We start from the raw sequence: 14,153 nt of genomic DNA, 5'->3' as shown, positions 1-14,153 counted from the left end.
GGCTCAAGGTGGCAGTGCCAAGGCAGGACTGGCAGCAGACATGGAGAAGGCAGAGACTAGACATGTCCATAGATGCCCACATTTAAGTGCCCAGGGACTGGCCCAGAGCTGCCCCCAGGACCACCTCAGGGAGCCCGAAAGTGCAGCTGGAGCCTGCACTTCCCTCGGGAACACCAGCCCCTCTTCCTAACATCTTCCAGAACGTCTGGGAGAACCCCCACCTACCACCTGTTTCCTGTCCTCCCTCAGCAGTGCCCTGGGCCAGGCAGGCCATGGCCAGGGCTTTTACCCAAGTGGTGCCCTCGAGTGCCCACCACCTGGCCAGCCCCGGCCAGCAGCTGGCCCTCCCTTCTGGGTACTCCAGGATGGTGCCACCACATGACCCTGTGCTCTCCCTGTGCTTCCACCCCAGAGCCCTCCCCTACGTGGCCCCCACATGAGATGGGCAGGAGGAAGCCAGAACCAGGGTCCCACGCGTCCCTGTAGCTCACCCCATCGCCCTGCCCCGTGCATACACACTCAAGCTCCAACCCTGGGTGCTGCACCCAAATAGTCCACTCGGTGGCCCAAGGCCCCTCCCCTCCCTCAGCCCTCAGACCCCTCCATTGTCTGGGGCCACCCTGACCCATTCATTCTTTCAGTAAGTGTTCCCAGACACTCACTCATGCTGGGCGCTGGGGCGACAAACAGGAGCAGAAACCCCAAGTCTGTGTCCCAGGGCCCTCTCATGCCCCCAGAGGCAGGTCCCATGAAGAGGGAGCTGCTGGCTCTGGAAAGAACACTGGGAAAGGCTTTCTGGAAAGGCCATTTTTCCCAGGCTGAGGTCAGCAGGTGAGAGGGGACTGCGGCTGTACTGCATGCGGTCACTGGAGTCCAGGCTGCCAGGGCAGGAGCCGAGCAGGCAGGAGAGAAGAGGCAAGGCAGTCTGGCTGGGCTGGAAGGGACGCGCTGGGAGCCTCTGCAGAGCCAGGGCCCACATCTTAGCAGACTCAGGGGCCTCAGATGCTGGCCGGCAAGCAGGGACTCAGCCAGATGTGTGTGTGGAAGGTGGTGCTGGCTGCCTGCTGGGGCAGTGGGGTGGGAACCCAGGCAGGAGTGGAAGGGGAGAGAGGCGGAGGAGCGGCACCCCAGGGGCTCATCATAACGGAGGCCCAGGGGCCCCATGAGCCCAGCACCCCCTTATGGAAAGAGGCACAGAAGCTGCACCCCCGGGACTCATCTAAACAGAGCTCCAGGGGCCCCGTGAGCCCAGCACCCCCTTCACTACATCCTGAGGTAGTGTGAGGAGGAGGCTTCCCTCCACCCTGACCCCCAGGCAGCCAGCTACACCAGCCTGGGCCTCAGGCAAACATGCCTCCCTCTGCCTGTCTGGTTGCTATGACAGCCTCTTAGCAGACAGGCCCAGATGGGGCAGGGGATGGGGCTGGGGGTTCTGGAAGGCCCGAGGCTCTACTGAGGAGGCAGGAGTGGCGAGAATGATCATGTGCCGTCCCTGTCTACTCGGCAGCCTTAGCTCACTTCAGTTCGCTAAGGATGCTGGGAGAGGCAATGCTAGGAGAGGCACCATTTAGCAGCCTGGTTAGCAGATGGAACCCCGAGGCTCAGAGAAGTGCCTTTCCCTGCCCGACATCACACAGCCAACTGAGGCAGAGCCAAGGTGGGCCTCTGTTCTCCTACCTGAGGCTTCTAGCTAGCAGTTCCCCCACCTGCCTGTAATCCCGGGATTGGAGGGGAAGGGAATGAGAGAGGTGTCCAAGTGTCTGCCCCGGACCAGGCGCAGCTGAGCTTAGCATCTCTTACTCTGGTGGCTGCAGAAGGCCCGTCTTTGGGTTCAGATGGTGCTGGCTGAGACCCAGCTCCTGCATGTGACCTCATCTGTAAAATGGGAGCCCTGCTCTCTGGGTTGTTTTGAAGGTCACGTGATATGTTACCAGAAAGTGCCTGGCATGTCCCTCCCCAAGGCTCTGAGAGCCACGTGGGCATCTCATCCCCACACTCCTCTAATGTCCTTGACCAGAGACTTGACCTCTAATGTCCTTGTGTTGTCATCGGCGGGGAACATTCCCTGGGAACACTGATTGAGGACTTTGGACAGGTATCGAGTCCCGCCTGTTTGGATTGAGGGAAAAAAAGTGAGAGCAACATGGGCTGGCCTGAGGTCAGAGTCGCAGTGCCAGGAACACGTTGCCTCTACAGGGCTCCGTGTCTCGTCTGGAAAGTGGGGGCAGGCTTACCTTTCACACGAGGCAGTGCCAGCTACACAGGACGGGGCCCTCGGGCACAGGCCCAGCAACCACGCCCAGGACAGGCTCTGCAGATACTGGAACGTGCATCTGGCAGGTCTGCTGAGTGGGGGGCAGTGACCCACAGGGAGCTGCTCCTCCCCTTGTCCTCCCTGGACGGGCCTCTTCCACGGCTTCCTTTTTGCTCCTCCAAGTCAGGGTGAGACCACCGTCCTGAAAGCCGGCCCTGAGGATTTTTGTGAGCCACCCTGGAGTATAGAAACAAAACCCCTTATTTCTGTTACTCTGCTAGAGAGGGTCTAGAAGGGGTGGGGGCTGGAGGTGGCGAGCCAAGAGGAATTTGGGAGCAGCTGAGACTGTGTCCCTTGGAGAAGAGGCCCCTACATGGATTGGGCCGGGTGACCTTCAGAGCAAACTACAGCTCATTCGCTGCTAAGCAAAGCAGCAGCTCCAACAAACAGGCGGGGAACCAGGCTGGGAAAGGGGGAGCGCCGCCCCGCCGCACAGCCCAGCTCCCCACTTACCTTCTGAAGCCTCTTGAAGCAGGTACTCTCCCTCTCTAGGCCTCAGTTACTCCTCAAACAGAGGCAAAAACACAGGCTTTTTGCAAAAAGCATCTTGAGCGCTGACCAAGCACCGTCACCGCGGGAATGTTGTTTCACCTCGTCCTCGTGATGTCCTTCAGAGTAGGTGCACTTCCTGTCCTTGCTCTGTGGACAGGAGGCCAAGACTCAGGGGTTCAGGGGTTGCTGAGGTCACCAGAGGTGGTGCCTGCCTGCTCCAGCCTCCCTGATGGCCAGGCGGCCTCCCTGAACGCACAGATGAGAGGACGTGGGAGAGTTATCATCCTACTTTCTTGCTGGGCACAGCAGCCATCAGTTCCTCTCTACTCCATGTCACGCGTGCCAGGCTCGCCAGGTCTCAGGGGAAGCAGAGAAGCTTGGGGAGCTGGACCTTCACAGTAAAACCCAGCCCCCGCCCCAGCCCCTGCGAGATAGGGCCCCCACTCCTCTGTCCAGCTGGGGAGCCAGCAGCCAGCCTGGGCAGTGGGCAGTGGGCACTGGGCAAGTCAGGGCAGTGTCGTCCCCCTGCTGGTCACACAAGCTCATTCTCCTGGCTCACCCCTCCCTCCCGCTTGGCTCCCACAGACGTCAACGAGTGCCTGGTCAACAACGGGGGCTGCGACCACTTCTGCCGCAACACCGTGGGCAGCTTCGAGTGCAGCTGCCGGAAGGGCTACAAGCTGCTCACAGACGAGCGCACCTGCCAGGGTGAGCCCCTGCCGCACCCTCCTGGGCTCCTAGGAGGGATGGGGAGTGCTGATGGGTCTTGGCCTGAGGGAATGGGGTCCTTTATGACTCTAGGGGCCATCAGTCCAATCTGTTCCTTTTGTTGATGGGAAACTGAGGCCTGGGAAGGTTTCAGCACAGGTGGGTGGCCGAGATCATCAGCTCACCCCGCCCCTCCCCTCCCAGGTGGCCCACGGGCCTCCCTATGACGAACCCCTCTGGCTTCAGAGGTGGGATGCTGCCATCTGTTGGAAGGCGCTGCACATTGCAGGCAGGCGCTCTGGAATAATCGTCAGGGTCTGGGCACCTGCTGGGAGCAAGGATGATAAAGAAGGGTCTGGCGGAAGCCAAGAATCCCGGCCCAGGACAAGTCTAGTGGGATCCAGGATGCAGCAGGACCCCAGAGGCTGGGCAATGCAGAGTGGGGTCAGGGAAGGTTACGGGGGAGAGTGTGTTGGTGAGATGCTTGAGGGCTGAATAGGAATTTTCCAGGAGGAGGGAGGGAGCTAAAGCCACCCAGGAGATGGCACTGTGGCCTGAGGAGGTTTCGGGGAACACAGGGAACTTGGTGGGGCCAGATGAGGCCATAAGGAAGGAGACGGATGCCCTGTGAGACCCACATTGGGAGAAAGCTCGAGTGGGGGGCGCCCACGTGGCAAGGCAGGGGCTCTTTCCCCGACGATTGCCCAGCTGCGATCGGGTTGTTCTGTGCCTGCGGGGTACCGGCAGTAGCGGGCGGCATGTGGCCTCATCTGGACACCAGGCTGTGCTTCTGCCTGTCAGTGCCACTCAGGGGCTGCCACGGGGCAGCATGGGGCCCTGAGGAGCGAAGGCTGTGGTCCCGAAGGGCCCCTGAGGAAAGTGAGAGCAGGAGCTGGCAGGAGTGAGGCCAGGGCCGGCCAGCCTCAGAATCACCGCGTGCCTGGGGCCAGCCGCTCCCTCCCCAGGCTTGGCCTCTTCGTCCCTGGCCGGGCACCCTGGCCCTGTCTTCTCCTTGGGGCCTGAGAGCTGGTTAGGAGCACAGTGTCTGTCCAGGCCCCGTCAGGGTTCCTCTGACTTTGACTTTGTTTCTCTGTTGGCCTTGCCAAGTTCTGTAGAGGGCTGAGGAGAGCCCTTGACTTTGCACCCCAGCTGCCGCTGAGGGAGGCAGGGGCTGTCGAGGAGGAGATGAGATCGCTGTGAGGCCCTGTCCTCACCTGTCCCACCCCACCTTCCTTTTCCCACCCCCTTCCAGGCTCATCTCTCTGAGGCCTTGGGCTCTGGGCTCCACAGGTCTAGCAGGGAGGGGTCCATGCTCCTTTGCTTGGCACTCAGGGGACCCCAGACACCTCGCCAGTCCCCCTTGGGCTCCACACAAGCAGACCTGTCAGGGTGAGCCCCTGCCATGCCTGGGCAGCCCTCGGGCCCATTGGAGTCAGTGCCCCTTCCCCTCCTGGGCTTCTGCAGGCTCCTAGGAGAGGAGGGGAGTTCAGATGGGGCTGGGCCCAAGGGAACAGGTGCGTCCTGGGTGCCCCATGCTCCCACCTCCTAGCTGCTGCCTGGAGTACCCTTCCTCCATTCACTGGAGTACCCTTCCTACTCATTCACTCATTCCAGGCTGGTCCCATCCTTCAGATTCTAGCCCAGGTGCCACGAGCACTGGGAGGTCCCAGTTCCTCTCTGGGAGGAAGCACACTCGCCTTTGAGCACCCACGCACAATTTCTTCCTTGTTTAGTGTTTTTGGGTGTTTTTTGTTGTCTTGTTTTCCTGAGGCGGAGTCTCAGAAAAAACACTGCACTCCAGCCTGGCTCTCTTGCCAGAGAGAGGCAAGAGAGCCAGGCTGGAGTGCAGTGGCACCATCTCAGCTCACTGTAACCTCCCCCTCCTGGGTTCAAGCGAGTCTCCTGCCTCAGCCTCCCATGTAGCTGGGAATATGGGCACGAACTACCACGCCTTGCTAATTTTTGTATTTTTAGTAGAGATGAAGTTTCACCATGTTGGCCAGGATGGTCTCGATCTCCTGACCTTGTGATCCACCTGCCTCGGCCTCCCAAAGTGCTGGGATTACAGGCGTGAGCCACCGCACCCAGCTGTTAGTGTTTTTATAAACATGCATATATTACAAATCTGTGTGAAATTACATGAGCTAACATTTTCAAAGACTGAACTCTTAACTGCTATGCCCAAGGAGGGGCAGGTTGGTGTCTGTTTTGCCTTCAGGGGTACCCATCAACTCTCCCATTAAAGCCATTTTTCTCAGAATTTATGGTCAGGACAGCTTTGTCTCCAGTCAACATGGTGGGTCATTTTTTCCTTTCCAGGAACAAACACCCCGTGACCTTCCCTCTTTCCCTTTTTAACTTGGCTGCCAGGAAGCTCATCATCACCTTTCATTTACTGTCGCAGCTCCCTTTTTAACCTTTATGGGTAGCATATCTCCTCTTCTCCTTTTTTGACTTGTACTGTTTCCCTTATTTTCTCAAGAAACTTCGTGGGGTGATGGGGAAACATGCTTTGGTCAGCATCCAAGAGGCCTAGGTTTATGTCCCAGGTCAGCTGCCTCCTCGGGGCCCTGGGGCCAACTGCAGTCAGTTTCCTGCAGGTATGGATTAAATGACTCTCTCCTTCTACTGATCAGAGTTGACTGTGAGATAGTGAAATGGCAGAGACTGATCATCATCCCTTCCATTCACAATGTTTCTGCCCTGCTCACCTCCAGAAAAGATGTGAGGTGGCTACTAACCCAGAAACCGGAGGCTAGTGGAGGCCAGTTGGAAGTCAGAGCAGCAGCAGGGAGCCTCCCGTCCCGTGGGCTGGTGCTGTGCTGCGCCTCGGCCCCGGGACTGTGTCCACGGATGTGCCTTGAGTGGCTGAGAGTGACAGGCCGTGCCCACCCACCTCTCCCTCAAACTCCTCCCCCAACTTTGTCTCCCTGTGGCCACGCAGATATCGATGAGTGCTCCTTCGAGCGGACCTGTGACCACGTCTGCACCAACTCCCCGGGCAGCTTCCAGTGCCTGTGTCACCGCGGCTACATCCTCTACGGGACGACCCACTGCGGAGGTCTGCAGCCTGCCCGCCAGGGCCACCTCCCCCCCGAGGCACGCGCCCGGCCGCATGGCCACCTACACTGCACCCCACATCCCAACCCTGCCTTCAACCCTGGGGGGCCCGGGGCCTAAGGATGGGGACTGCTGGGCAGAGGGGCTCAGCCAAGGGCAAGTGGGGCAGGGGTGGGGGTCGGGGGAGCAGGGGACGGTCAGAGATGGGTGGCAGGTCTCTGCTGGTGCTAGGCCTTGGCCAGATGGGTACAGGCTTGGAAACCACATTTACTAGAGAACCTGGGCCAGGAGCGGGGGCGGCCAATACGTGGAAATCCTGCAGACAGCTCGTTCCAGGGGAGAGGCTCACAGCAGAGAAGGGCAGAGTACAGGGGCCATTCAGGATCCTCAAGGGGAAGTTTTTGGAGGAGGTGGGGAGGCACTCCAGAGGGGTCTGCATGAGAAGACAATGGGCAGAAGGACCTAGAGGCAGCCGCAGGGCTGGAGCCCACAGGAGGAGGGAGCTCCGAGGAAGAAGCAGACGGCGGTGGGGGTGCGCCACCCCACGATGCAGGCTCCGTGAGCCCACAGGGGACTTGCGGGTTTATTCCCAGTCAGACAAGAAGCCCATGGAGGGTTTAAGCAGGGGTGTGATATGGTCAAGTTCATGGAACTAGATGCCCCAGTGGCCACATGGACAGGAGAGTGGAATCCAGGGTACCCGTGGGAAGACAGCTCCAGGCATGGGAGCGCGCGCTGCTGTAGCTGCGGCGGGGTGGGCAGACGGAACGAAGAGGAGCGTTCTAGATGTATTTAGGAGCCAGAGGCAGGCTGCTGGGACTTGGTGTTATATGGGCATGGTGGGTGAAGATTGGGAAGCCAAGGATGGTCCCCGCGTCTCTTCCTGTTCTGTGACTGGGGGTAGCCACAGTCCCGACGCCAGGCAGGAGTGTGATGAGGACACGGCTGCTGCTTGGGCTTCTGGAGTGGGCTACAGATTCTTCTGGAAAGACGCACCCTCCCCTGGGCCTGCCGAGTGCAGGCAGCTCAAGAACTAACAGAATGTGGCCAGCCCCGCTTTCCCAGCTTCCTCCCAGCTTTTGGTCAGGGTCGGAAGAGCCTTAGCGGTGACTTAGTTCACCCTGGTGTCTGCTGTACTGGAGGGACCTGGGACTAGAAAAGGGCTGTCCCGAGTCCCATGGTAAAATCAGTCTCACGGTCCCTGGAGCAGTGCGCCTTCCCTGAGCCACAAAACCTGACTGGGTTGGCACTTTGACTGTGTGCCACCGTCTCTGCCTCCCAGCCTCAGTGCAGCTGCTTGAGCTCAGAAAACAACCGTGGTTCCTGGGGGAAGGGACGCTGGGGTCAGTGAGGAGCGTTATACACCCACACGTGTGTGCACATGTGCTGTGTGCCCTGCTCCTCTGCATCCCGCGAAGCTGTCCGACTCAGTGGGGTCAGGAGATTCTCGACCCTCTTGCCCCAGGTGGTCCCTTCCCCTGCCAGCCGCCCCCCTGCCCTTACGCCCACTGTGCTTCCAGATGTGGACGAGTGCAGCATGGACAACGGGAGCTGTGGCCAGGGCTGTGTCAATACCAAGGGCAGCTACGAGTGCTTCTGTCCCCCGGGGAGGCGGCTGCACTGGAACCGGAAGGACTGCATGGGTAGGTGGCCTCCCTGCGCTGGCTCCTCCCCTGCACCCGGGCTTGGATGGGAGGGGCAGCAGCTTTTCCGAGGTGGGGGTGAGCGGGCAGCCCCTCCCTTTCCTCTAGGCCCTGCGTTCCCAGGCAGAGGTTCTCTGCTGCTGGGCTATGGCTGATGGGAATGAGGACTTGCAGGAGAGGAGGGTCCCAGGTGGCAGAGCATGCGAGTGTCAGCCAGAGACACAGCAACAGGGGCCTGCAGTGCGGAGGAGGGTACAGAGATCTGGGGGTCCACGTGCAGCCCCAGCCGTGGGGTGAGGCACCCTGTGGATGTCTCCGTGAGGCTGGAAGCTTAGAGGGAGTGGGTGTGGAGACCTCTCCTCTCAAAGCTTCCCCTTGTCCTGCTGAGGAAGCTGAGGGGGAGAAGGAGTGGTTATCGGGGTGCAGTAGCCTCAGTGGGGCACAGCTGTGGGGATGTGGCACTGCCTCCTAGAAAGCCCAAGGTCTGTCCACCCTCTGCAGGTGAGCCCCCAGCAGTGGGTACCCCGAGGCTGAGTTCTGGAGGGGCCCCTGCGTTCCCTGGTTCCCTGCACACGGGGCCCTGTCTGGGTGCTGGGGCTATGGATCTGCCCTCCTGGAACCTCCGCTCCAGGTCCTTGCCCTGCCACACTCCAACATCCCCAGGGCAGCCAAGTGAGCCTTTTACATTTAAGTTAGAACATCCCTCTCAGCTCAGAAACCACCCCCCTCCCCAATTCCTCCTTTGACTCTGAATCAAGGCCACAGTGCTTGGAATGGCCCACAGGCTGCTGCCACCTGGCGGGATTGCCCTATACTGTCCCCCGGCTCACTTCACGCCAGCCTCAATGACCTCACAGGCCTCCAGCTGCCCTCGGCCTGAGGCTATGCCCTCCTCTTGGCCTGGAGAGCTCTCCCACAGCACTCCTCACTCCTCCCTTGCTGTGGGGGTCCGAGGGTGATGCCTGCCCTGTTGCCCACCCAGAGCCGCAGCCTCGGCCACTTCCGCACCCATCCAGGCCCGCTTTGCTTCCAGCTTTCTTCCCTGCCATCACACTCCCTGCCACCAGAAGTAACGTGCACTTTCCAGGTTCCTGCTGGTTTGTCTATCTGTCTGCCCGTCTCTCTGTCTGTCCTCACGAGAATGTAAGCTTTACACGGTTGAACAGGTCTTCATGGCCTGTCCCATTCACTGCTGGAGCCCCAGCACCTGGAACAGACCCTGACAGTCATAGACACGCAGTAAACATTTGTTGGATGAATGAACAGATTGACAAATACAGGCCATCACTTAATATCTGAAATCAAAATGCCGAGTTTATCACATGCTTATGGAAGGAATTGCTGTGCTGTGCTGCAGAGTCTCACTGAACAAAGTCACCTGCCGCTCTCACATTGAGTTTGGGGAAAGAGCTTGTTTGGGGTTGTTCTGGTGGCAGAGGCGGCATTAGGGGATGTCCGTCTTAGAAGCATAGGAAGGATATGGTACCTTCAGATCTCTGCAGGAAAGCGTTGCTCACTGAGGATGTTAGAATCACGGCTCCATGGTGAGCAGCTTTATGCAGACCTGCCTCCAAAGGCCAGGGAAACTCAGTGGTAGAAGAAAGAGGCTGACATATTGGGCTTCTCAGAAAGAAACATTCGGCCAGGCACGGTGGCTCACACCTATAATCCCAGCACTTTGGGAGGCTGAGGTGGGCAGATCATCTGAGTTCAGGAGTTTGAGACCAGCCTGGGCAACGTGGCGAAACCCCATCTCTACTAAAAAATACAGAAATTAGCCGGACATGGTGGCACATGCCTGTAGACCCAGCTACTCTGGAGACTGAGGCAGGGGAATCACTTGAACCCAGGAGGCGGAGGTTATAGTAAGCTGAAATCACACCACTGCACTCCAGCCTGGGTGACAGAGAGACCCTGTCTCAAATAAAAAAAGAGAGGTGTGATCAACCTTAGTAGAGCTGTAGGTATATTACATGGCTGATGGTGTGATAAAAAGATACATTGCAAGAATAGCTGAATCCATCTCTCCCAGTACAAGGGCCTTTTCCTTTTTTATGCATTTTCTAAAAAGACTATTATAATTTTTTTTTCTTGAGTTAGAGTCATGCTCTGTCACCCAGGCTGGAGTGCAATGGCGCCATCTTGGCTTACTACAAACTCCACCTCCCAGGTTCAAGTGATCCTCCTGCCTCAGCCTCCCGAGTAGCTGGGATTACAGGCGCCCACCACCACACCTGGCTAATTTTTATTTTATTTTTATTTTTTATTTTTTTGAGACGGAGTTTCGCTCTTGTTACCCAGGCTGGAGTGCAATGGCGCGATCTCGGCTCACCGCAACCTCCGCCTCCTGGGTTCAGGCAATTCTCCTGCCTCAGCCTCCTGAGTAGCTGGGATTACAGGCACGCGCTACCATGCCCAGCTAATTTTTGTATTTTTAGTAGAGACAGGGTTTCACCATGTTGACCAGGATGGTCTCGATCTCTTGACCTCGTGATCCACCCGCCTCGGCCTCCCAAAGTAATTTTTATATTTTTAGTAGAGACGGGGTTTTACCACTTTGGCCAGGCTGGTCTCGAACTCCTGACCTCAGGTGATCCACAAGCCTCGGCCTCTCAAAGTGCTGTGATTACAGGCGAGAGCCACTGCACCCGGCCAAGAATATCGTAATGAGTAAGGCTCAGGTAACATGCTTTGGACCATTTTTCAACTTATCTACACTAGCAATAGCTTGGGAGAGCTGATGGAGGGAATTAGAATAGTGGTTATCCCTCGTAAAACCTAGATCTAGGGGAGTTATTTGTAAGAGATGATAGGTTAAGTCAGAAGTGTATAACCTGAAATCCCTAAGGTGAGAAAACGTGACCAGAAGAATAAAGAATACAATACACAAAGGAGAGGGTATGGAAATTGCCAGTTGCAAACATCTAAGAGAATTTATTCCAAGGTCTTGGGCAAAACAGCTTAAAAGTGTCCATTTCAGTGAGTTTTTTCATGAAGTTGTGCAGCCACATACATTTTAGAGGATTTTCATTTCTCCAGAAAGAAATCCTGTGTCCACAGCAGCCACTGCCCATTGTCCCTCAAGCCCTTCAGCCCCTGGCACCCACTAGTCCCCTAATCCAACTCTATGGAGTTGCCTATCATAGACATTTTTTTTTTAATATATAAAGTTTACTTCACTTTAAAAATCTTTTTTAATTATTATTATTATGATGTTTTGGTTTTTTTTGACACAGAGTCTCACTCTGTCACCAGGCACCAGGCTGGAGTGCAGTGGTGTGACCTCAGCTCACTGCATCCTCCACCTCCCAGGTTCAAGCAATTCTCCTGCCTCAGCCTCCCAAGTATCTGGGACTATAGGCGCGTGTCTGCCCAGCTAATTTTTTGTATTTTTAGTAGAGACAGGGTTTCACCATGTTGGCCAGGATAGTCTCGATCTCTTGACCTCGTGGTCCACCCGCCTCGGCCTCCCAAAGTGCTGAGATTACAGGCGTGAGCCATGCGCCCAGCCAATTATTATTTTTTTTAAGAGACGGGGTCTCGCTATGTTGCCCAGGCTGGAGTGCAGTGGCTATTCACAGGTGCGATCCCACTACTGATCAGCACGGGAGTTTTGACCTGCTCCATTTCCGATCTGGGCCGGTTCACCCCTCCTTAGGCAACCTGGTGGTCCCCCGCTCCCAGGAGGTCACCTTATTGATGCCGAACTTGGTGCGGACACCTGATCTGCATAGTGCACTACAGCCCAGAACTCCTGGGCTCAAGAGATCCTCCCACCTCAGCCTCCCGAGTCACTGGGACTGTCAGCTCATGCCTCTGCTCTGAGCATCTTTCGCTTTCTTTACAGCGTCCTTTGAATCACAAAAAGTCTTTAATTTTCATGAAGTCCAATTTATCTATTCTTTTTCTTGGTTGGTTGTGTTTTGGTATCATTTCTAAGAAATCATTGCCTAGTCAGAGGTCCCAAAGATGTACACTTATGTCTTCTTCTAAGAGTTTTATAGTTTTAGCTTTTACATTAGCTCTCGGATCCATTTTGAGGTAATCTGAATACGGTGTGAAATGTGAGCCCAACTTTATTCTTTTGCATGTGGCCATCCAGTTGTCATAGCATCATTTGCTGAAAAGATCATTTTTTTCCATTGAATTGTCTTGACATCCTCGTCAAAGTCAGTTGACTGAAGAAGTGTGGGCTTATTTCTATAAATAGAACGCTCGGTTCTATTCCATTGATCTTTGTGTGTGTCCTTATGCTAATACTCCACTATCTTGATCACTGAAGCTCCCTAGTCAATTTTTTAAATGGAAAGTGTGAGTCCTCCACTTTGTATTTCATGTACAAGATTGATTTGACTATTCTTGAACTTCCTTGAATTTCCATGTGAATTATAGGATCTGTTCATTTTTAAGATAAGTCGCATCAATAAACAGTACCAACTCAGGATTTGTTATGGATTGCCCAAAAGATCTGTTCTGCATATGAACACTTCTAAAGCACCAAAACACAAAAATGAGCTGCTCCTCAAAAACAGGTCGCTCCCAGGAAGCCCGTGTTCATTTACCGCTGTTCCTTTCCCCAGCAGGAATGTACGCCTGCCGTGGAGAGCTCAGGGAGTTCCTGGTGTGGGAATGAGACATGAACCTTCTCACAGCCAGGACTAGAGCCTGAGGTGGGGGAGGGACTAAGCCAGCTCTCTAGGTCCAGCATTCCCACACAACCACGGGGATCTGGACCTGCCATCTCCAGGCCCCTTCCCACCGAGCCAGCCTGGACATGGAAGGGAGGAGTCGGGGGACTCCCCGTTGGTCCATGCCCAGGGGCCCTCCCGGCTCCAGGAAGCTTCCACCCTGGCCTCTCTCACCCCTCTCTCGTGACAGGCAGGTGTCTTTCCTTCACAGAGACAGGCAGGTGTCTTTCTCGGGCCAAGACCTCCCCCCGGGCCCAGCTGTCCTGCAGCAAAGTGGGTGGTGTGGAGAGCTGCTCCCTTTCCTGCCCGGCCCACACGCTCTTCGTGCCAGGTAACACAGGCTGTCCCTGGGATGGGATGCTGTGGCAGGGGGTCTTCTTCCCTGGGGTCCCACCATTGCCCCCAGCTGTCCTCCAGGAAAGAGCCCGATCTAGGAATGAGGGTCTCTGATAACTGAGTGACCCTAAGGCAGCTGTCTGGATTTCTGGGCCCTCACTGTCCTCAGTAAATCCAGTGGGCTCCTTCCTCCTGGCCACTTACCTGTGGTCGAGTAGCAAAAACTGGCAGAAGAGTCTGTCCTGATCTTCATCTCACTCCACAATCCCTCTGAGGCCCCGAGAATCTGAGGGCCATGGGAGGGAGGTACACCCAGGCCCATCTCATCCCTGGCCTCTCTGCAGACTCGGAAAACAACTACGTCCTGAGCTGCGGCGTTCCAGGGCTGCAGAGCAAGGCGCTGCAGAAACACAACGGCACCAGCTCTGGCCTCGGGCCCAGCTGCTCAGGTAGCCCCTTGGTCTGTCCATGCTGTATGCAACTGGGTGACCTTGACTTTGCATCTAGCATCATGCTGGTCGGGGAGGAAGGGGCACCACTCAGGGAAGACCTTCTTGCCCTTGGCCCTTCCCAGTGTGGTCTGGGGTACTGGCAGTGAGGCAGGCCCAGGACCTAGAAGCCAGCAGGCTGCAGGCCGAGCCCCAGCCCAGGGTCAGGGGACTGTGGGAGGGCCCTTCTGGCTCTGAGGTCACAACCATAGTGGTTCAGGGACCCTAACATGCTGGGAGTGCACAGATCTCAGAATGTTTGGGTGGAGCGAGCCACATCTGCTATGGCCATTAGGTTCTCCTGGGTCGGAGCTGCCCTGGCAGAGCATGCCAGGAATCCCCGAGGCCCAGCACAGCCCCAGCCCTGTGGGATGACCCGCCAGGCATGGTCAGCATGGCACAGCCAGCCTCATCTCCTGCCAGC

At 56.7% G+C, this 14,153-nt stretch overlaps 1 protein-coding gene across 2 annotated transcripts in view; it reads left to right on the top strand.

The window, feature by feature from the left end:
• Positions 1–14,153, top strand: part of SCUBE1 (signal peptide, CUB domain and EGF like domain containing 1) — a 143,016-nt gene that overhangs the window by 104,414 nt on the left and 24,449 nt on the right. For both annotated transcript variants that reach the window (XM_021668664.2, XM_021668663.2), the window contains 5 exons: positions 3,392–3,514; positions 6,459–6,575; positions 8,095–8,217; positions 13,117–13,236; positions 13,586–13,690. In XM_021668664.2, the coding sequence (XP_021524339.2) occupies positions 3,392–3,514; positions 6,459–6,575; positions 8,095–8,217; positions 13,117–13,236; positions 13,586–13,690 (588 nt within the window). The remainder of the gene's footprint in view (positions 1–3,391; positions 3,515–6,458; positions 6,576–8,094; positions 8,218–13,116; positions 13,237–13,585; positions 13,691–14,153) is intronic.

The sequence above is a fragment of the Aotus nancymaae genome, unplaced genomic scaffold (assembly GCF_030222135.1).
Source record: "Aotus nancymaae isolate 86718 unplaced genomic scaffold, 86718_ANA_hifiasm-v0.15.2.pri h1tg000076l, whole genome shotgun sequence".
NCBI classification, from domain to species: domain Eukaryota; kingdom Metazoa; phylum Chordata; class Mammalia; order Primates; family Aotidae; genus Aotus; species Aotus nancymaae.
This window is presented reverse-complemented; position numbering and strand designations above follow the sequence as displayed.